Source organism: Ambystoma mexicanum, chromosome 3q, assembly GCF_040938575.1.
Source record: "Ambystoma mexicanum isolate Mex_15411 chromosome 3q, UKY_AmexF1_1, whole genome shotgun sequence".
Taxonomy (NCBI): domain Eukaryota; kingdom Metazoa; phylum Chordata; class Amphibia; order Caudata; family Ambystomatidae; genus Ambystoma; species Ambystoma mexicanum.
Window position 1 is genome coordinate 369,412,528 of NC_090926.1, and position 20,253 is coordinate 369,432,780.

Consider the following 20,253-nt stretch of genomic DNA (forward strand, 5'->3'; position numbering starts at 1 on the left):
ACTTCAGAGCTCTAGCCACATCCAGCAAGTGCAAAGTTCTCTCAGCCGGCAATGAAGGAGTCGAGAAAAACACCAAGGGCTCGTTTAAATGAAAGTCCGAAAGCACCTTGGGCATGAAGGAGTGGTGCGTCTGGAGCACCACCCTCGTGTCGTGAAAAGTGAACTAAGGTAGCTTACAGGACAGGGCCTGGATCGCACCTACCTGTTGTGCAAGGTGATGGGTACAAGGAACGCTGTCTCCCACGACAAGAACTTCAGTGGAACTCTCTGCATAAGTTTGAATGGAAGGCCCATGAGCTTAGTCAACACCACATCGAGTTCCCACGCAGGGGTTGGAGTGGAGCCTTCTCCGGAGAGAACGAACGGAATAGTCCTTTGACTAACTCCTTAACCACACGGTGCAACCATAACAACGACCGTTCCAGAGATCTGGTGTAGCAGGAGATAGCCGCCAGATGAACCTTGATGGAGGCATGGGCCAGTCCAGCCTTGGCCAACGACAGCAGATACTTCACCACCTGCGGAGCCGTGACTCGTAGAGGGTCGATGAACTTTGTACGGCACCACACTGAGAACCTCTTCCATTTGGGTCCATAGCATTTAAGAGTAGACTATGCCCTGGCAAGCACCTCCTTGCAGTCCGCTGGGAGATCGTAGCCCCTGAACACTAACGCTGCAGGAGCCAGGCCTTCAGGTTCAGCGATACTGGGTTGTGGTGCAGAATTGCACCTCCTTCCTTGGTGAGAAGATCTGAGACCACTCCAAGATTGACTGGAGGGAACGCTGACATGCTGAGAAGGTCTGGGTACCATATCTGCCTCGGCCACACCGGTGCGACGAGGATCATCCTGCACAGGGACCGTTTGAGTTGATTGATGAGTCGAAGAAGCAACCGCAGCGGAGGGAACGCATACAGAAACAGGTCGTCCAAGGGGAATGAGAATGTAACCCCCATGCTCCCCGGCTGGGGAAACCTGCTGGCGAAACTCTGGCACTTGGTGTGCGTCGCCTTCGCAAACAGATCGATCTGGGGTTTGCCCCATTTGCGGAACAGGTGATCCACTTGTCCTGCCGAAGTTCCCAATCGTAGCAAGTGTTAGGGAGAACTCATTCTATGGCTAATTTCCCTTATCCTGCTGGATTTGAAGGTTTTTTTTTCTCCTGCTAAGAGTGAGACTCTTTTCCCACTCTTAGACAAATTGCTGATGTGTGTTCTAGGTTATTTTTTTGTATTTAATGTCTATGGGTTTTTCTCACACTCATAGAAATCTCCTTAACATTTGTGGTACACAGCACCATCCGTGCAGTACCACCGGGGTGTCCTATCGACCCACAAACAGACTCCACACCCTGGGGCTGACTACTGTCCCCATTGACTTTTCTAGTCTATAGTTATGAACTAAACCAGTACAAACCATCGTACTATGGAAGTACTGGAAAGGGTTAATCATTTTTCCCTTGAATTCCTTCGAGAGGGTACCGTACAGTCCCTCTCTCCAAAGTTTTTGGCTGGTAGCAGTGGTTACTACCATAAATATTCGACCGTGAATATTTTCCTATGGGATTTTCCCAATGTTCGAGGCTACCACAGCCTCGAAAATACTGCTGGTTTATTTTAATATTAACTTTAATCCGCTGTTTTTTTTTTGCCAGAACTTTAATTTCTTTCTCGTGTCTTTCTCTGAAATCCTAACTCGGGTCGGGGATCCTTTGTTCGTCCTTTTGGCGGGCTTCTGCACAGAAGCCCTCCTCTCGGCACCACGGAGTCTGGGGTAGACGGTATGTGTGGGAGCTGGGGGGGGGAATAGGTACCCTGTACAGGGTTGCCTACGCAACCCAAGTCGCACTCTGCCGCGATAGGCTGGGTGTTCTCCCGCCAGGAGAGCCACCCCACTGTGTGAGTGACAGCTAGGCTGTATGAATGGGGGTCTTGCCGCATAACAGCAGGGTTCTGAGGACTGGGGTACAAGACAGCGCCACTGGAACGAAGAAAACGAAGAGGAGAAGCTGAAGACATCTGCAACGACTGAACCACCAGTGAAGCCCTGCTGCAGATCCTCACCACTTTTCTCCAACGACTTGAGAAGATATTCCTCTGCAAGAGTCTTCTTCCCTTGAGCTGGTGGGGCCAACCAGATCGTAAATCGCCTTCCAGGACCTGCCTTGGTCAAATCGCCAGTGCCCTGCACACAGACCGGATAGCCAGGTACCCGTCCACCACGACCGTGATTTAAATGAGCGTATCTTTTAATCCGTTTCGGCATCACCGCGGCTGGCTTCTTCCCTGGGCAGTGCAGTAACTCTAACCTTCCTCCACGAGAGCCCATCTTCCTCTGCTGGACAAGACAAACTGCAGGAACTGCCAAGAACCACCGCAGGAGCCGCTTCCACTTTTTCAGGAACATTGTTCAACCAGGACTCCCGTTGCCGTGATACTGCTAAAGATGTTTGAAATCCTTTACCTACCTCCTGGGTTCGAGGCCCCCTATAGGACATGCATTACTTCCCGTAAAAGCATTTCTAATGATTGTATCTGCTTAGATTCATTCACATGCTGTGCATATGGTCCGACATCCAGTGGTAACCGCGGAGTATTGCATCTGGTCTTTCGGGGGACCGAAAACGGACGTCTGCATAGGCTTGTCTGAAACACTATCCCTATTGTGACGTGTGTAGTCCCCAAAATCCCTCACACGCCGAGGTCCCTCCGATTGTATTTTTTCTGCCATGAGGGAGCCCAAGGCTATAGTGAGTGAGTACATGAAGAGAGAAAGTAGTAAGAAGTCTATGTACCTTACACCCCGAGCGGGGAGGCAGGGAGGGCCATGTGAATCTAAGCAGATACAATCATCAGAAATGCTTTTACAGTAAGTAATGCATGCCTTCTGATGCTTGTTAATCTGCTTAGAATCACATGCTGTGCATAGACTAGCGAGCAGTACCCTGAGTTGGAGGTGGGTTGTGAGAAGGAACAGTAGAAAAAGATGTCTTAGTACTGCTTGTCCCACCTGAGAATCAGACCTAGAATGAGTGTCTAGGCAATAGTGTTTTGTAAAGGTGTGTACAGAACTCCAGGTTGCCGCTTTGCAAATGGACTCTAGGGGAACATTTGCAATGAATGCTATGGATGCCCCAGTGCCTCGAGTAGAATGTGCTCTAGGCTTGAAGGGCAGTTCTCTCTTTGCAAGAGTGTAACATAGTGTGATGCATTTGACAATCCACCTTGATATTGCTGATTTAGAGACAGGATCCCCTTCTCGACCAGCTGCCACTGAAACAAAGAATTGTTTACTTTTCCTCAGTGGTTTAGTTCTATCCATGTGGAACATGACTGCCCTGAGCACATCTAATGTGTGAAGGCTTCTTTCGCCATGTTAGTAGGTCTCTGGAAGAACGTGCGTAGTTCGATAGACTGTTTCACATGGAACTTCGAAATAAATTTCGGCGCAAATCCGGGATGAGTGCGCAGAACTACCTTATCTTTGTGGACTGTAACAAAGGGGTCCAAAACACCGAGAGGACCTGTAGATCACTAACTCTTCTGATAGAAGTGATAGCTACTAGAAAGGCTGTCTTGTAAGTCAGGTCTTTCAGACTAGCTTTATGCATAGGCTCAAAAGGGGGTCACATGAGCCTAGTTAAAACCATATTTAGATCCCACCCAGGGGCTGGGTGAGTGATGGGGGGATACATTCTTTAAACCCCTTCCATAAAGGCTTTAATCACAGGTATTTTCCACCACAACACCTTCTGCTGTGACGTGGTGTAGGCTGACAACGCCGCTAGGTGAACCTTTAAGGAATTGAAGACTAACCCAGAGTCCAACAGATGGGTTAGATATAACACAATGTGTGAAGGCGAGCAATCAGTGGGATTGACGCCTTTGGGACTGCACCAGATGACAAAATGTTTCCATTTGCTGGCATAGCAATAACGTGCGTTAGGCTTTCTTGCCTCCCTCAGTAGGTCCATGCACCTTTGAGGGAGTTGCAGATGTCCAAACTCTATGACCTCAGGAGCCAGGCTGCTAAGTTCAGAGTTTGTGGGCATGGGTGCAGAGTCTCCCCCATGTCCTGAGACAACATGTTGTACGGGCAGGGCAGCTTGACTGGTGGGGGGAGGGACATTTCCATCAGGTGAGCGAACCAAGGTTGGCGGGCACACATGCAAGCCACCAGAATCATGGTGACTGGTTCCCGGTGCATCTTGTGTACTATCTTGTTCAGAACGGGAGTTTCGGGGAGGGTGGGTGGGGGAGGGGGGATGAAAGCGTAGACACATTTCCCCGACCAAGTTATCCAGCGACTGTTCCCCTTGGATCGGTTCTGGGGGTACCTGGAGGCGTAATCTTGGCATTGGGGGTTCTCCTGAGTCACGAACAGGTCGATCTCTGGAAACCCTCATTCTGCGAAGACGTTGGATACAATGTCTTCGTGCAGTCGCCATTCGTACTCTTCTGGCAGAGGAAAATCTCTGCTAAAGTACGTCAGCCATAAGATTGAGTTCCCCGGGAACATGTTGGGATATCAGGAACATCTTGTGTTTGAGAGCCCATATCCAGATGTTTTGGGACAGCTTGGACAGCCCTGGAGAGTGAGTGCCCCCCTGTTTGTTCAGGTAATACATTGCTGTTGTGCTGTCGGTTAGGACCAGCACTTTCTTCCCTTGCAGTTGCTCCTGAAAGGCTTTCAATGCTTTGAACACTGCAAGTAGCTCCAGTAAGTTTATATGGTTGGACGCTACCTGAGGGGACCACACTCCATGCACTACCTGTTGAAGCAGGTGAGCCCCCCCCCACCCTGTGACAGATGTGTCTGTCGTGAGTGTGGCTTCCACTGCAGGGGTGGTGAAGGTCTTCCCCTTCAAGAGGTTCTCCCTCGACCACCACTGCACAGAGAACGAGGGCTGGCGAGACAACCGAGCTTCCCATTTTCCGCTGGCCTGACACCACTGGCTGTTGAGCCACTCTTGCACGGGACGCAGGCGCAGCCGCGCGTCAGTAACCAAGTATATGCATGACACCATCATCCCTAGCAAAGGCATAGCTTTGCGTACCATCACCTCTAGACTGGCTACATGCTGAGGAACCTGAGAGAGCATGTTCTGAACCCTCTCGCTGGAAGGGAAGACTAGACCGTCTTCCGTACGAATTAGAGCCCCCAGGAACTGTTTTACTTGGCTGGGGACTAAGCTGGATTTCTTTTCGTTGATAGAAAATCCCAGGCTGAACAGTAGGTCTACTGTCTTTTGGGTGTTCGAAAAACAAACGAACGAGTCCCCCGTGATGAGCCAATCGTCGAGGTAAGGGTAAACTGGAACTGAAAGTCTGCGCAGGTGTGCTGCTGTCACTGCCAGGACCTTGGTAAAGACCCTTAGCGCCGAGGCTTTGCCGAAGGGGAGTACTTTGAACTGGTAGTGTTTGTCCTGAATCACGAACCTTCGGAATTTTCTGTGCGCTGGCAGCATTGAAATATGAAAGTATGCATCTTTCATATCCAATGTCATGAAGTCCCCCTGTTTTAGCAAAGGGATCACCTCTTTTAGTGTTACCATGCGAAAACTTCTGGGGCTTTATGAACTTGTTCGCTGGCGCAGGTCTAGAACAGGACGCATGGTGAGATCCTTTTTGGGTACAAGTACACTGAATAGATACCCTTGTTTACCTGAAGAATCGGGACGGCTTCTATGGCGTCCTTTCCCAGCAGCACTTGCACCTCTTGGATCACAATCTGCAGATGTTCTGGTGAAAGGCGTCGATGTTGTGACGGTCTGAACTGTAGAGGTCAGGTGAATTCCACGCAGTAACCGTGGGCGACCGTCTTTAAGACCCACTGGTCTGAAGTTATCCCCTCCCATGCCTTGAGGAAAGTTGTGAATCGCCCCCCGACCGGAGAGACATGGGAGGGGACCCGAACTTGGTGGTCATTTCTGACCCGAAGTTGACACTCCTTAGGAATTGGAGCCTCTGCCTCTATTCTTTGCACGCTTCTGACCCCTCTGGGGGTAGTAAGTCGGGCTTGCAGCAGGTTGAGTTGAAGTTGCCTGTGCCGAAATTATTTTGAGCGACGCGGGCTTGTCCTCGAAAGGACCACCGAGAATTGCTGCCCCTCTGTGAAGAGGGTTTTTGGGAAATCTGGTGCAGCGACTTAATAGTCTCATGCTCCTTCTTGGCTGTCTCCAACGCATCGTCTACCGCCTTCCTGAATAGGTTGGCCTCTTCGATGGGTTTGTTGATGGATGCCTGGGTCTCAGGCCTGAAGCCTGACGTGCACAGCCACGCGTGTCTCTTTAGGAGAGTACCCTGTACGAGAGACCTGCCTGCTGTCTCTGCGGAGTCCAGGGTATTCTTTACAACATTCTTATTGGCAAGTTTGCCCTCCGAGACAATGGCGAGAAGCTTGGCTCTGGTTGGTTCCGGAACCTCCTGAAGGCCTTCCTGGAGTACAATCTCCAACGCTACTGACCTCTTGTCGTCGGGGAGGAAGTCCAGGATGGGGGCAATCTTGAATCATAACGCGCTATGATGGCCAGTGCATTGGCAGCCTTGATGGTAGTGGCTGCAGAGTAGATGACCCGCAGTTCCATGGCATCCAATTTCTTCTGCTCGCTGTCCAGAGGGGTGGACCCTGCCCAGGGAAAAGCACCCAATGTCTTCTTGGCCACAGCTGATACCACAGAGTCCCATTACGGTTGGGTCCCGCAAGCACTTGGGCGCAGAGTCCGGCACCCTGTACTTCTCATGGCGATCCCTCTTCGCTGGGGCTGTAGAAGGATTCATGTGGGACAGTCCCTCGTCCCAAATGTCATCCAGAAGTGTGACCGAGAGGATGGTCTTCCTCTTTGCCTCACGGTGCTGGTATAAGAAACCCTCCCTTTTCCCCTCTGGAGTGAGCTAGAAGAGCGCCCAAGCTCTGGAGATCATCGAATGAAAAGAGACTATCTCGTCCGCCGGGGAGAATCAGAGGACATGGGAGGCCTCCTATCCCACCAGCGTCGTCCATGCCAGTCGTATCCGGGTCCGTCTCAGCCCTTGGGGAGAGGGGAAGGGGGGGGGGGGTTCGAGGAGTAGCATGGAGGAGGGTGCCTTCTCTGCTTGGCCTGTGGTTCCTCCGATGCCACAGGGGTCAGCCGCCGGCGCTTAGGCATCCTGGTCTCAGAGAACAGAGTATGCAGTGCAGAGAGAATGTCCATCGAGAGGTCTCTAGGAGGTGGTTGAGGTTGGGGTGGCAGCTGATGTGGGGGCGGACTAGGCCGCTAGGGCACCAGCAGGGCGCCTAGGCCCTCATCGCCATGATGCTCTTCCTCAACGGTATCCTCGCCGTCGGTGCCTTAGTCATGGGGCCTGTTCCCTACGCTTGCTTCCTCCTGGATGGTTTGCAGGCAGACTAGCTCCTCCTCAGACAACATCCGTACCCTGGAGGGCCACCACGCCCCCCCCCTTCGCTTCCAGAGGGGAAGGTCTCGGGGAGATGACTGGCATCTTCTCCAGGGTCTTTATGGGCCAGAATGCAGCCTCCCTCCTGGGAGGAAGGGATAACCTTGCCTTTGGGGTTGCACCCTGCAGAGCTATCTCGGCGGCCTTCGCAAGATTCGCCACCACTCCCTGGATGGAAGGCTGGGGCTTCGCTGGGTGTACTTGGGCCTTCACGGTCAGGACCACAGCCTTGTCCTGTTTGGCATTGGGCGTCCCAGGTGCCCTGTCCTGCTTGGCCTTCTCCTTAGGGGGAGGGTCTGCGCCCCAATCCCCCTTGGCCTACTCCTTGAGTTTGCCTGGCAGGTCCGACTTTCTCTTGGCCGAGGATCCTGAACACTGACTGAAGTCGCAGGTGACGTCGGACCCGCCCTGGCCGCCGGGGAGCCTGCTGCAATGGCACTCCCAGTGGCAGTGGACCATCGGTACTTAGCCTTCTGTTGAACCCCCGCGCGAGGGGCACCCTCAAAAGTCTTAGAAGCCCGTTCATCTTTCTTGGAACCTGGAGAGGCATGCCGCTGGGACCTACCCAGAGCTGGGGCATTGGCCTGCAGCCACTCCTTCAGCCACCTATGCCTATCCTTCAGTGTGCGAGGCGGCATCACCTGGCAAAATGCAGTCTTCCACCACGTGCGCTGGGTACAGGCAATAAAGACACTGGGAATGCTTGTCGTCCAAAAAGACATTCAGCAAGCCACAGTTGGAGCAAAGTCTGAACAGAGGGCATGAATCCTCATCAGACATGCGCCACGTGGCGTAGGCCTTAAGAATCTCTTGGAAGCCTCTGAGAAGAAACTCAACGAAATTCGCCCTTCAGGGGCACTGAAGAAATCTGAAAAACAGATCCCCGTTAATCGGAAGTTTGAACGATGGAGCACAAGGCAAGATTGAACGAAAAATAGAGTAAAAATTCTTCCAAAATAGCGTAAAACAGTAAAAGCTCGAGAGCGAATCACTAGGACTCCCAATACTTGAACGTGCAGTAAAAATCTGAAGATGGCTGCCTGCGGAGGGGCGTAGGTAGAGGGCAGTCATTGGCTGGGGGCAGTATGACCCAGAGCTCAGTGATTGGTTGTTAGGAGAAAGTTCAGAAATGAAACTGATTTTCTTTTTCTTTACCAGGGATTCCCTGCCTGACAGGGAATATTCATGAGCATGTGAATGCCCACGACCCCATGCTTGAGAATTAGAACACATTGAATACATGTTTAAACACAATGGTTCATACAAAGTGGCCAGACAGTTTAAGGAGCATCGCTCGTAGCTCCTGGTTCCCCCGACATCTCCTGCCTACAGGGTGATGCCAGACACCGAGGAGCTGGTTTTAGCTCCTGCTCATCTAATATCAATTTCGAACCCTGCAGCTGAGTGGTTAACAGGAGCAGGCAATGCTGGCTGAGGCACTAAGGGCACTGGCAAAGACTGTAGGCCAGCATGGGGGGTGGTGGGGAATCTACAAATACAGGCTGACGCACGAGGATACCTGCACACATTGACAAGCATCCGTCCCACGCAGTGAAGTCAAAAGGACTGGTGGGTGGGGCAATGTAGAGTGGTCCCATGCTTCACGCTTGTGCACCAACATTCATATTTATTTTGGTTTTTTGTACTGATCAAAAAAGGCTTTATTGGGGACCTAAACAATGTGTTGTTGTAGCACATACCAGGTCTGGGTCCTCTCGGTGGTGGCATGGTGGGCCGTTGCTCCCGTAGTCTTGGATCCCTTTGAGGAGGTCGCTGAGCAGAAACTTGAGAATCAGATTTAGATTCTGGACGGGGCTGCAGAAGACATTAGAAAGACCAAGAGCACTCAGATTAACCATATGCAAATACATGGAAATCAGCATTATACCAAGAACACAAACTGCCACTAGGTCAGGGCATCTGTGTGGGAGAAAGGACATGCCCTTTAAACTGAACGATCTTCACCATGGGAAATCGGGTAGAGTTTACAATGAAGGTGTTACAGTTTATAATTGTTACATTTTATCAAATGGATAAACAACTGAAAAGTAACCGTCAGACCACAATACAGACACATTGGGCAAAAGTTCACATACAAAAAATAAATGCACGTAAAACACTGCTTTAAAATGAACATCAAGGATTTCTGATGACGAGATCAGGCAACATTGGTGTCCAAGAAAGGAACAAGTTACTTACCTGTAACTGTTGTTCTCCAGCATGGGTCTGGCATGGATTCACATGCTCATGAATATTCCCCGTCGTCAGGCTGGGAATCCTCGGTAAAGAAAAAACCAGTATCAGTTTCGATTCTGATCTGTCTTTCGTAGTAATAACCAATCACTGATCTCTGCTTCATACTGACCACAGCCAATGACTGCCCTCTACCTAAGCCCCGCCTCTGGCAGTCATCTTCAGATTTGGAAGCACGTGAAGTGGCAGTATGACCAAGTGAAGAGCCGCAGAGGGGTAGGCGGGAGGGTTCGCATGTGAATCCATGCCAGACCCATGCTGGAGAACAACAGTTACAGGTAAGTAACTTGTTCCTTCTCCAGCATGGGGTCTGGCATGGATTCACATGCTCATGAATAAAGAATACATAGCAGTACACACATGCACAACCACGGGAGGTGGCAAAGGCTCAACATTAAGCATTACATCAAACATCTTACCTCCTCACCAGGCTCACCTCAGGCGAACAGGTTGCGCAGCACTGCTTGGCCGACCCTGGACTCCTCCCTGGAATCCCGGTCGACGCAGTAGAATTTCGTGAAGGTGTGCGTCGACCTCCACGTAGCAGCCCTGCATATGTCCAGCAGGGGCACACCAGATAGGAACGCCGTGGTAGCTGCGATCGCTCTGGTGGAATGGGCTCTCGGACGGCCAGGCAGCGGTCGGTTTGCCAACCGGTCACAGTACATGAAACAGCCGGAGAGCCATCTGGAAATGGAAGCCATCGAGAGAGCCTTCCCCTGATTGACAGGTCCAAAGTTCACAAAGAGTTGTGACGTCTTCCGAAAACACTTTGTGCGGTCCACGTAGAACTTCAGCGCTCTAGCCACATCCAGCAAGTGCAAAGTCCTCTCAGCCGGCGACGAAGGCGACGGGAAGAACACAGGCAACACCAAGGGTTCGTTGAGATGGAAGTCCGACGGTACCTTGGGCATGAAGGAGGGGTGCGTCCTGAGCACTACCCTCGTGTCGTGAAAAGTCAAGTACGGGGCCTTACAGGAAAGGGCCTGGATCTCTCCCACTCGTCGTGCGGAGGTGATGGCCACAAGAAACGCTGTTTTCCACGACAGAAATTTCAACGGAGCCGAGTGCAGAGGCTCGAACGGAGGTCCCATGAGCTTGGTCAGCACCACGTTGAGCTCCCACGCCGGGGCCGGAGCCTTCACCGGCGGGAACGATCTGAACAGTCCCTTCATGAACTCTTTCACCAGACGATGAGACCACAAGGACGTCCGCACCGTGGTTCTGGTGTATCGGGAGATCGCAGCAAGATGAATCTTGATGGACGCGTGTGCCAGTCCAGCTTTGGCCAGCGTCAGCAGGTACGGCAGTACTTGGGGAGCCGTAATCCGTAGAGGGTTAATCTTCTGTGCGTGGCACCAGACAGAGAACCTCTTCCATTTGTGTCCGTAGCATTTAAGAGTCGAGGACGCCCTGGCCTTTGCAAGAACCTCTCTGCAGTCGGCCGGTATGTCGTATCCTCCAAACTCTAGCGCTGCAGGAGCCAGGCCTGCAAGTTCAGCGATTTCGGGTCGTGGTGGAGGATGGCGCCTCCTTCCCTGGAGAGTAGATCCGCGTCCACCGGCAGCTTGATTGGCGGGGACGCCGACAAGTCCAGAAGGTCCGGGAACCATATCTGCCTCGGCCACGCAGGTGCGACGAGGATCATCCTGCACCGTGACCTCTTGAGCTGGTTGACGAGCCGGATTAGCAGTGGCAAAGGAGGGAACGCGTAGAGGAACAGGCCCTCCCAGGGGAACGAGAAAGCATCGCCCATGCTCCTCGCCTGGGGAAACCTGCTGGCGAACCTCCGGCACTTGGAGTTCGTCGCCGTCGCGAACAGGTCGATCTGGGGTGTGCCCCACCGTCGGAAGAGGCGATCCACTAGATCCTGCCGTAGCTCCCACTCGTGGCACGAGCGCAGCTCCCTGCTGAGTGAGTCGGCGATGGTGTTTTTTATCCCTGCCAGATGAAACGGCACCAGAAATATCCTTTGGGCGACGGCCCAATGCCACAGGTCCTGCGCCTCCTTGGACAGTGCTGGGGACCTGGTTCCGCCCTGTTTCCGGATGTAAAACGTGGTGGTGGTGTTGTCGGTGAAGATCCTCACCACCTTGCCCTTGAGGGACGGAAGGAAGGACCTGAGGGCCCAAAACACTGCACGGAGCTCCAGGACGTTGATATGTAGGGATTTCTCCGTCGGGAGCCAAAGGCCTCTTGCGTGCAGATTTTCGGTGTGCGCACCCTTCCAGGGAGGCATCCGTGGTCACTGTCTCCTGGTGGGCTGGGGTCTGGAAGTCCATGCCCGCCGTCAGATGCGCGCGGGTGCCCCACCACCGGATCGCTCGTCGGAAACTCTCGTCGAGTGTGATCCTTTCCTCGAAGCTGCCCGTCGTTTGGATCCAGCGCGCGTCCAGGAACTCCTGCAACGGGCGCATCCGGAGCCTGCACATGGGAATGAGGTAGATGCAGGAAGACATCATTCCGAGGAGGGACTTGATGGACCTCACCTTGGCCGCGTCGGCCACCAACATCCGCTGCACCTTGCCCAGGATGGTCCTGGTCCTCTCCTCCGACGATGAGGCCAGAAGGGACACTGTGTTGAGCCTCGCTCCCAGAAACAGAGCGTCTTGCGCGGGTACCAGGTGGGATTTGGCGTAGTTCACGGAGAATCCCAGGTCCGTGAGAAGTTGGACGGTCCTTGCCGTGTGAACCACGGCGAGCTCCCTCGTCTTGGCTCGGATGAGCCAGTCGTCCAGGTAGGGGTAGACGTGGACCCCCTCGCGGCGCAGCTGCGCCGCCACCGGTGCGAGGCACTTGGTGAATACCCTGGGTGCCGACCGTAGTCCGAAGGGGAGGGCTTTGAACTGGTAATGACGCCCTTGGACCACAAACCTGAGGAATTTTCGGTGCCCCTTTAGGATGGGAATGTGGAAGTAGGCATCCTCCAAATCCAACGACGACAGGAAGTCTCCTTCCTCCAGCTGACCCAGGACGTGCTGGAGGGTGACCATCCGGAACTTCTGCGCCTTGATGAACTTGTTCAGACGTCGCAGGTCCAGGATGGGGCGCCATCCCCCCGTCTTCTTCTTCACGAGGAAGTATCTCGAGTAAACTCCGGAGCCCCGAAGTCTCTTTGGGACGAGTTCGATGGCGCCCTTCCTGAGCATCGCCTTTACCTCCAGGAGAAGTTGAGGGACGTGACGTTCTTTCCTGGCCACGGGGGGGATGCGCGGGCACCTTCTTTGAAACTCGAGCGCGTGGCCCCGGGCCAAGGCGTCCAGCACCCAACGGTCAGTGGAGATGGACTCCCACACGCTGACGAAGCTCGCCAGCCGGCCTCCCACCGGGGTGCTTCGGTGGGGGCCCGACCCCACGGCCGGTTCAATCCTGCTTCGACGAGGCTTTGCCGCCTTGACCTCCTTGGCGACGACGGCGGGGTCCGCCAGACTTGCCTCGTCCTCTGTAGGCCTCCCGAGACGAGCGGGCCGCTTGACGGTAGGTGGAGAAACCGCCGCCGGAACCTTTGGAGGCTCCCTTGCCTCCGCTGCTCCGAAAGGGCGTCCGTCGTTGTTGCAGAACTCCAAGGGCCCGGGCCGTCTCAGTGTCCGCTTTAATGGCCTGAAGGGAATCGTCCACTGTTTTCCCCAAACAGGTTGTTCCCATCGAAGGGCATGTCCAGGACTCTGGTCTGAACGTCTTGTCGGAAGTCCGTGTCGTGGGGAAGTCGATGTGGAGGCCGCACCCTCCCCCCCCCGCTTTCTTCCTGGCCGCCGCGGAGACGACGGAGTCCGGGGTAGGCTGCGCCCGGAGGCACAGGGGGGCCGTGTCCGGGACCCGGTACTTCTTCTCGTACCGGTCTCTTCTAGCTGGCGTCGTGGAAGGGTTCTTGAGGAGGGTGAGGCCCTCATCCCAAATGTCGTCCAATAGAGGCACTGCGAGGACCGTCTTCCTCTTGGCCTCGCGCCGCTGATAAAGGAAACCTTCCTTCTTCTTCTCCTCAGGGCAGAGTTGGAAAAGCTCGGATGCCCTGGCGATCATGGAGTGGAACGATCCTATCTCGCCGGGCGGAGAAGCCCTGGTGGGAGGCGACGACGGTACATCCTCGCCGTATACCTCGTCGTCCGTACCCGTCGCTGCCGTGTCAGTCCCCGTATCATCCCCTCGGGTGGACGGGGCGCGACGGCTGAAAAGGAGGTGGAGGGTGGATCCTTCTTTTCTTGGTAGGGGGAACACCAGAAGGTCCCGGTTCTGGGTCCCCCGACGGGAGAGGTTCCTCCGTCGGCAACGGTAGTCTCGTCCTTATCTCTGAGCATAAGGACTGTATAGCCAACAAAATGGCCGCCGAGTTGTCTTGCGGCGCTGGCAGAGGGTAATCCGACGGGCGATCAGGGGCCCCGTCGGTACCCTCGACGATGTCGTCGTCACCTGCGTCGGGATCCATCCCGACGGGCCGGCCTTCTTCCACGCCGAGGCCGTGGCTTAAGACCTCGACCAGTTCCTCCTCCGAGGTTGAAGCCGAATCTACGACAACGCCCTGCCCCCCCTTTTTCTTCCCCTCGGGGGATTTCACGGGGGTCCTATCGATGGGCACAAAAGAGGACTCCCTCCGAGGTGGCAAGGAAACTCTGAGCCCCGAGGTCGCCACCACTGGTCTAGCCTCCACAGGCTGAACCAGGGCCGCCGCGACAGTTTCGATAGAGGGCTTGGCCGGATGGATTAAGGCCTTCACCACCTTCAGTGCGCTCACCGCCTTATCCTTGAGGGGGGGGGGGGACACTGCCTCGCTCCCCCTCCGCCTTCGAGCTCGACCGGGGCCTCTCCAGGAGCTTTGCCGGGTGCTCGGCCTTCCTCTTACCCGACCCAGAGCGTTGGCTCGTGGTTGATGGTGCCGGGGAGGGTGCGCCCTGCCTGGCGCCCGTAGAGCCCGACCATTCGGCGCTCCCGGTGCCAGCGGACTCGCGGTGCTTGGCCTTATGTTGGACCCCCGTCGCCGGGGCGTCCTCAAAGGTCTTAGAAGACCGCTCTGATTTCTTCCTCTTCTCGCCGGACGGGCTCTTCCCTTCTAGCCAGTTGGCGAGACGTTGATGGCGGTCCTTCATGGTCCGCTCCGACATGTTGCCGCAAAACTCACAGTCCTTCTCCAGTTGCGTCTCGTTCTCATGTAGGCAGTAAAGACAAAAAGAGTGTTCGTCCTCCTTGAAGACGTTCTGCAGCTGGCATCCAGGGCAGACCCTGAACAGCTTTCCGGGCGTCGAGCTTCCCTTCTCCTGGGCCATGACCGGGCCTGAGAAACTTCTGGAGTCCTCCAAAAGCGTAGCTCGACGAATCTTCACCCTTGAGGGGCGCAGACGAATCCGACACGGGTCCCCGTTGATCGGATGGAGAGTCGGTGGAGCTGGAGGCTCTTTTGACCGAAAAAACGAAGTTTTTGAGAAAAAACGTGAAAAAAATAGCACTAACGCTCGAGAGCAATAGCACAAGGATCCCAACACATGAACGTGCGGTAAAAATCTGAAGATGGCTGCCAGAGGCGGGGCTTAGGTAGAGGGCAATCATTGGCTGTGGTCAGTATGACGCAGAGATCAGTGATTGGTTATTACTACGAAAGACAGATCAGAATCGAAACTGATACTGGTTTTTTCTTTACCGAGGATTCCCAGCCTGAAGACAGGGAATATTCATGAGCATGTGAATCCATGCCAGACCCCATGCTGGAGAAACAAGGAGTTGTTCCATCACTGGAGAGAAGCCTGGTGCAAATGCCGCCAAAAACCTGCTCAGGAAGTGTAGTTTAGTGTACCAATACTATCAATTTCCTTAATAGGGATTAGTAATTCACAAAGGTGTTACTGTTGGGGAGGTTTTGGCACAGTCTCAGGTGAGGGGTGAAGAAAGTCCCCTCCGTTAGGGATTTCAGAACTACCAATGCATGGAGGTTCTTAGAGGCAAACCTAGTAGAGGCGCAAAGGCTTTTCTCATTTCTATACCAAATGCTCAAAGTAGCGTAGGCCGAGCAAGACAGTAGACTTCAGATTTCAGGGGTGTTTGGAATGTGGGTAGAGGCAGCACTGAGACAGTCAAGTAATACAAGTTAGACATGCTAGGCATATATTGGTTGCAAATAACACCCTTGCTGTCCTGATCCTCGTAGCACTATTACTGAACTCACTGGGATTCTGTCAATGTCTGAAGATCAGTGAGACTAGCTAGCTCACCACCTACATTTCCTTTTGTTCTGGGGACACTGGGCCCTTTTCTTATGTTTCCTGTGTGGAGATCACCAACTTTTGTTTTTCGGCTTCCATTTGGCAGCACCCCCACCTATGTGGTGTGCTGCCAGGGACCCTTTGGGTACCTTTTGCCATGTTCTATTGGGTTCACTGGTTAGTGTTTCTAAAGAATTAACAAAATTATTCAATGTAGTGACTACCTTTCTCCTAGTCCACAGTCCTCCTTCCTCCATACTTTTGGGACAGGACCGGAGCACTTTTTGTAAAAAAAAAAAGCATCAAATTGAAAAATGTTTCCTCTTTTTATGCAGGGTACTGCATGCAGCAGTAACCAGACCCTCCTTAGCTCCGCCCGGTCTGAGACAATTTAAGCAATTATAGAGGATTATTGTTAGAGGGGATGGCGGGAAGGCATATGGAGGAAAGGGGACTACGGACTAGGAGTAAGGTAGTCACTACGGTGAGTAACTGTTATACTCCTACCTCCCGTCCCCTTTACTCCACACTTTTGGGTGATTACCAAGCACTCCTCACAGGAAAACGGGCGGATGGCACTCCTTTACTGAAAGAGGTTTCCAAGAACTGCCTGCCCGAACTGAGCATTGGCTCTGGAGCTCAGGTCTAAGCAGCAATACTTACAAAAAGCTGGTGGGGAAGCCCACGTAGCTGCTCTGGCAATGGTTTCCCAGGGAACATATTTCTGGAAGGCAACGGCACTAATCCTCTTTCTGTGACTGATGCTGTCATGTTAAGCTTGCTAAGAAGGTCCCTTCCGAGCAGGTTTATTGGCGATTGTTCATAATACAGTAAGGGAGTTTTTACCGTTTTACCCCCCACTGTCACGTCCAAAGCTTCTGTGTAAGGAACTTCAATTACAGCCCCAGAGAACCCCTGCGTCTCCAACTTCCGGTTAGATAACGGAAACCGGCCCTCCCTAATACAGGATTTCTCCGCTCCCGAAGCCACCATGAATATGAACGGCTTGTCTCCGATCTGCGCCGCTACCAATGGTTCCTCTGCTGCATCGTAGGTTGTAGATAGGACAGGACACGCAAGTGTTCTCTGTGGGCTGTCCTATGCGGGGTGTCTCATTGCCCCCCCCCCCCCCTGGTTGAACACACTCCCTGAAACTACTGATACACCACTATAGGAGGCTGGGGCTGGGGCTCCACTTGCTGTCGTTGCGAAAGGGTTGCCTGGGGTGTAGTGCGTAGTGTCGTTGTTCTGTGGGTGATTCTGTGTTCTGTAGTGGTGTCCCTGCCTTTGCTCAGGGTACCCCTGCCCTGGGTCCCTTTGTTGTTGTCCCATTGGGAGACCATATGGGCTCCCCGGGTGAGGATGGCCATAGTGTTCTACTTCTGGAAACCCGTTGTTTGTTCTACTCCTGCACTCTCTGGAAAAGTGCCCCCACCTCCCGCAGTTCCAAGAACTTCCTTGCGCACCTCTGGGACCTTGCCATCCGTTTCCTCCCATTCCCCCGTACTCTTGTCCACCCCCTCTTCGACCCCTGTACCCACCTCATCCCCCTCGAGGGGCCCACTCTTGCCACTGCGGACCTCCACTCTGCTCCTGCTCGTTCCACTGCCGTTGCCCTGCTCCTGCCCAACTCGTTGCCATCCTTCCTTGTATTGCTACCAGCCCCTCCTCCTCATCTCCCTCCCTGCTGTGTGGTAGCGCGGCTACTGCTGCAGCGACCTTCACCAGCTTTGTTTGTACTAGTTTTGCCTCGTCTGCCAATCTTCTCTGCGCCATCTCCTTTTCCCTCTCTTTTATTCGTTTACAGTGGTGAACTATTATGCTCTGTATTTCGGGCCATCCTTTTGCTTCAATACCTGCTATTTTGTCAAGTGCTTTTTGCACCTCTTTTGGGAGCCCCCTCTTTATTATGAAGTAGAATAATGATGTTGATCGATACCAGGGAGTGCCCGTTTCGGCTCTCCACATCTCTTGGACCCAAACAATGTAATCCATAGCATCTTCCCCGTCATTCATTATACATTGCATTACTGACTGCAAATCTGGGGTATCTGGAAACGTCTCCCGTAAGGCGTCCCACACCCTGGCACGTACTGTGTTAAAAGAGGCACCATCATGGCGATCGCAGTCTAACGTTACTCCCGGGAAGCCATCTTTTACCCATACTCTGTCAGCTTGAATCCCAACTGCTGATACTAGCAAACTCTTCACATCACCTATTTGCTAGAGGTACCCCGGCTGTGTGTTTCTCGAATGCATATATTCACTTGCTTGCCCCTCCTGATAGCGGGGCAATAACTTTTAACAAATTGGCCTTATCCATCTGAGCCCAGGGTATGTAATTCAGCCTCCCTCCTCCCCTGTGTATTAGTGGGAGTTGTAGACACCCCTTTGCCGTTGTATCTGCACTCACCTTTGTTCCCGTTTTTCCTAATGGTGTCATTTTCCCCAACCTATTCCTCAGTCGTCCTGTCCACTCTTCGTCCATGGTTCTCCCTGAATATGCGCCATCCAACCCCTCGCTTTCCCCTCCCATTGCCATGCTTAGTCTTTCACTTTCCTCTAAATCTTCTCCTATATCACACAGTAGCTCCTCTCTGCCTCCTGTAGTCCTTATCTCATCATCAGTGCACCCTTCTCTTCCCTCTAGTTCAATTATGCGTGTCGGTTCTTCTTGTATCCTAAACAATATCTCTCCTTTTTTCCACCCTTCAATTGTTTTTTTCTCACTCTGCGCTCTTGATGCAGGCTCTGATCTAGCAGTATTGATTGCAGTCCGTTCACATATGCTTTTTATTCTCAAGAGCTCGTCTTTGGCTATAGAGAGCCTAGACTCGGTCTCTTGTTAATTTCTCTATGTTCACCATTGGTGTACTTACCTGGTCTCGCTCTCTATGACTCATATGGTGGGGATGCTGTTGGCCCTTGAGTGGTAGTGGTTGTCGTTGGGGGTACATATGTTGGGTCACTGTATCCCTCTGCGGGCACTGGCTTATTTAGTATTGGATACAACCTAGTTACATCCATCTGTGGCTTCCCTTCTGGCAACCCCTCATCAGTAATGGATTGTCAGTGGTAGATGGCAGATCAGTACCCAATTCCCTTTTCTTAGGCGGGGGTATTTCTTCAAACAGTCTCCATAGGTCTAATATTTCTCTCCTATTATGTAGCCGCTTCCCCTTGTATTTCAAACAAATGCATGTAGCTACCATATCTAGGACACTCTTGTCAAATGATCCCCCTTCGGGCCATATCTGAGGCAATCCTTCTCCCTTCAGCTCTGTGATCCACTGATCATGATATTTCTTAATACGTTCAGCGTATCCAGGTAAACTCCTACAAATATGTGATAAGGGTGTTTCAGCCCCCATACGGAACAAATTACTTACCTGTAACTGTTGTTCTCCAGCATGGGTCTGGCATGGATTCACATGCTCATGAATATTCCCCGTCGTCAGGCTGGGAATCCTCGGTAAAGAAAAAATCAGTATCAGTTTCGTTTCTGATCTGTCTTTCGTAGTAGTAACCAATCACTGATCTCTGCGTCATACTGACCACAGCCAATGACTGCCCTCTACCTAAGCCCCGCCTCTGGCAGCCATCTTCAGATTTGGTAGCACGTGAAGTGGCAGTATGACCAAGTGAAGAGCCGCAGAGGGGTAGGCGGGAGGGTTCGCATGTGAATCCATGCCAGACCCATGCTGGAGAACAACAGTTACAGGTAAGTAACTTGTTCCTTCTCCAGCATGGGGTCTAGCATGGATTCACATGCTCATGAATATAAGATTAAATAGCAGTAAACATATGCACAACCACGGGGGGTGGAAAAAGGCTCAACATTAAGCAATACAAAAAACTCAACATTAAGCATCTCTTACCTCCTCACCAGGCTCACCTTAAGCGAACAGGTTGAGCAGCACTGCTTGGCCGACCCTGGACTCCTCCCTGGAATCCCGATCGACGCAGTAGAATCTCGTGAAGGTGTGCGTCTACCTCCACGTAGCAGCCCTGCAGATGTCCAGCAGGGGCACACCAGATAAGAACGCCGTATTAGCAGCGATCGCTCTGGTCGAATGGGCTCTCGGACGGCCTGGCAGCGGTCGGTTAGCCAACCGGTGACAGTGCATGATGCAGCCGTAGAGCCATCTGGGAATAGAAGACTTCGAGAGAGCCTTCCCTTGATTCACAGGTCCAAAGTTCACAAACAGCTGTGATGTCCTCCGGAAACTTTGTGCGGTCCACGTAGAACTTCAGCGCTCTAGCCACATCCAGCGAGTGCAAAATCCTCTCGGCGGTGTACGGTGCTTTGCAGGATAGGGCCTGGATCTCTCCCACTCGTCGTGCGGAGGTAATGGCCACCGGGAACGCAGTCTTCCA

At 53.0% G+C, this 20,253-nt stretch overlaps 1 protein-coding gene across 1 annotated transcript in view; it reads right to left on the minus strand.

Annotated features, from left to right (window-relative positions):
- The window catches only part of G3BP1 (G3BP stress granule assembly factor 1), a 731,395-nt gene that overhangs the window by 194,962 nt on the left and 516,180 nt on the right, over positions 1-20,253 (minus strand). The window contains exon 9 of the mRNA XM_069653996.1: positions 9,136-9,250. Within this exon, the coding sequence (XP_069510097.1) occupies positions 9,136-9,250 (115 nt within the window). The remainder of the gene's footprint in view (positions 1-9,135; positions 9,251-20,253) is intronic.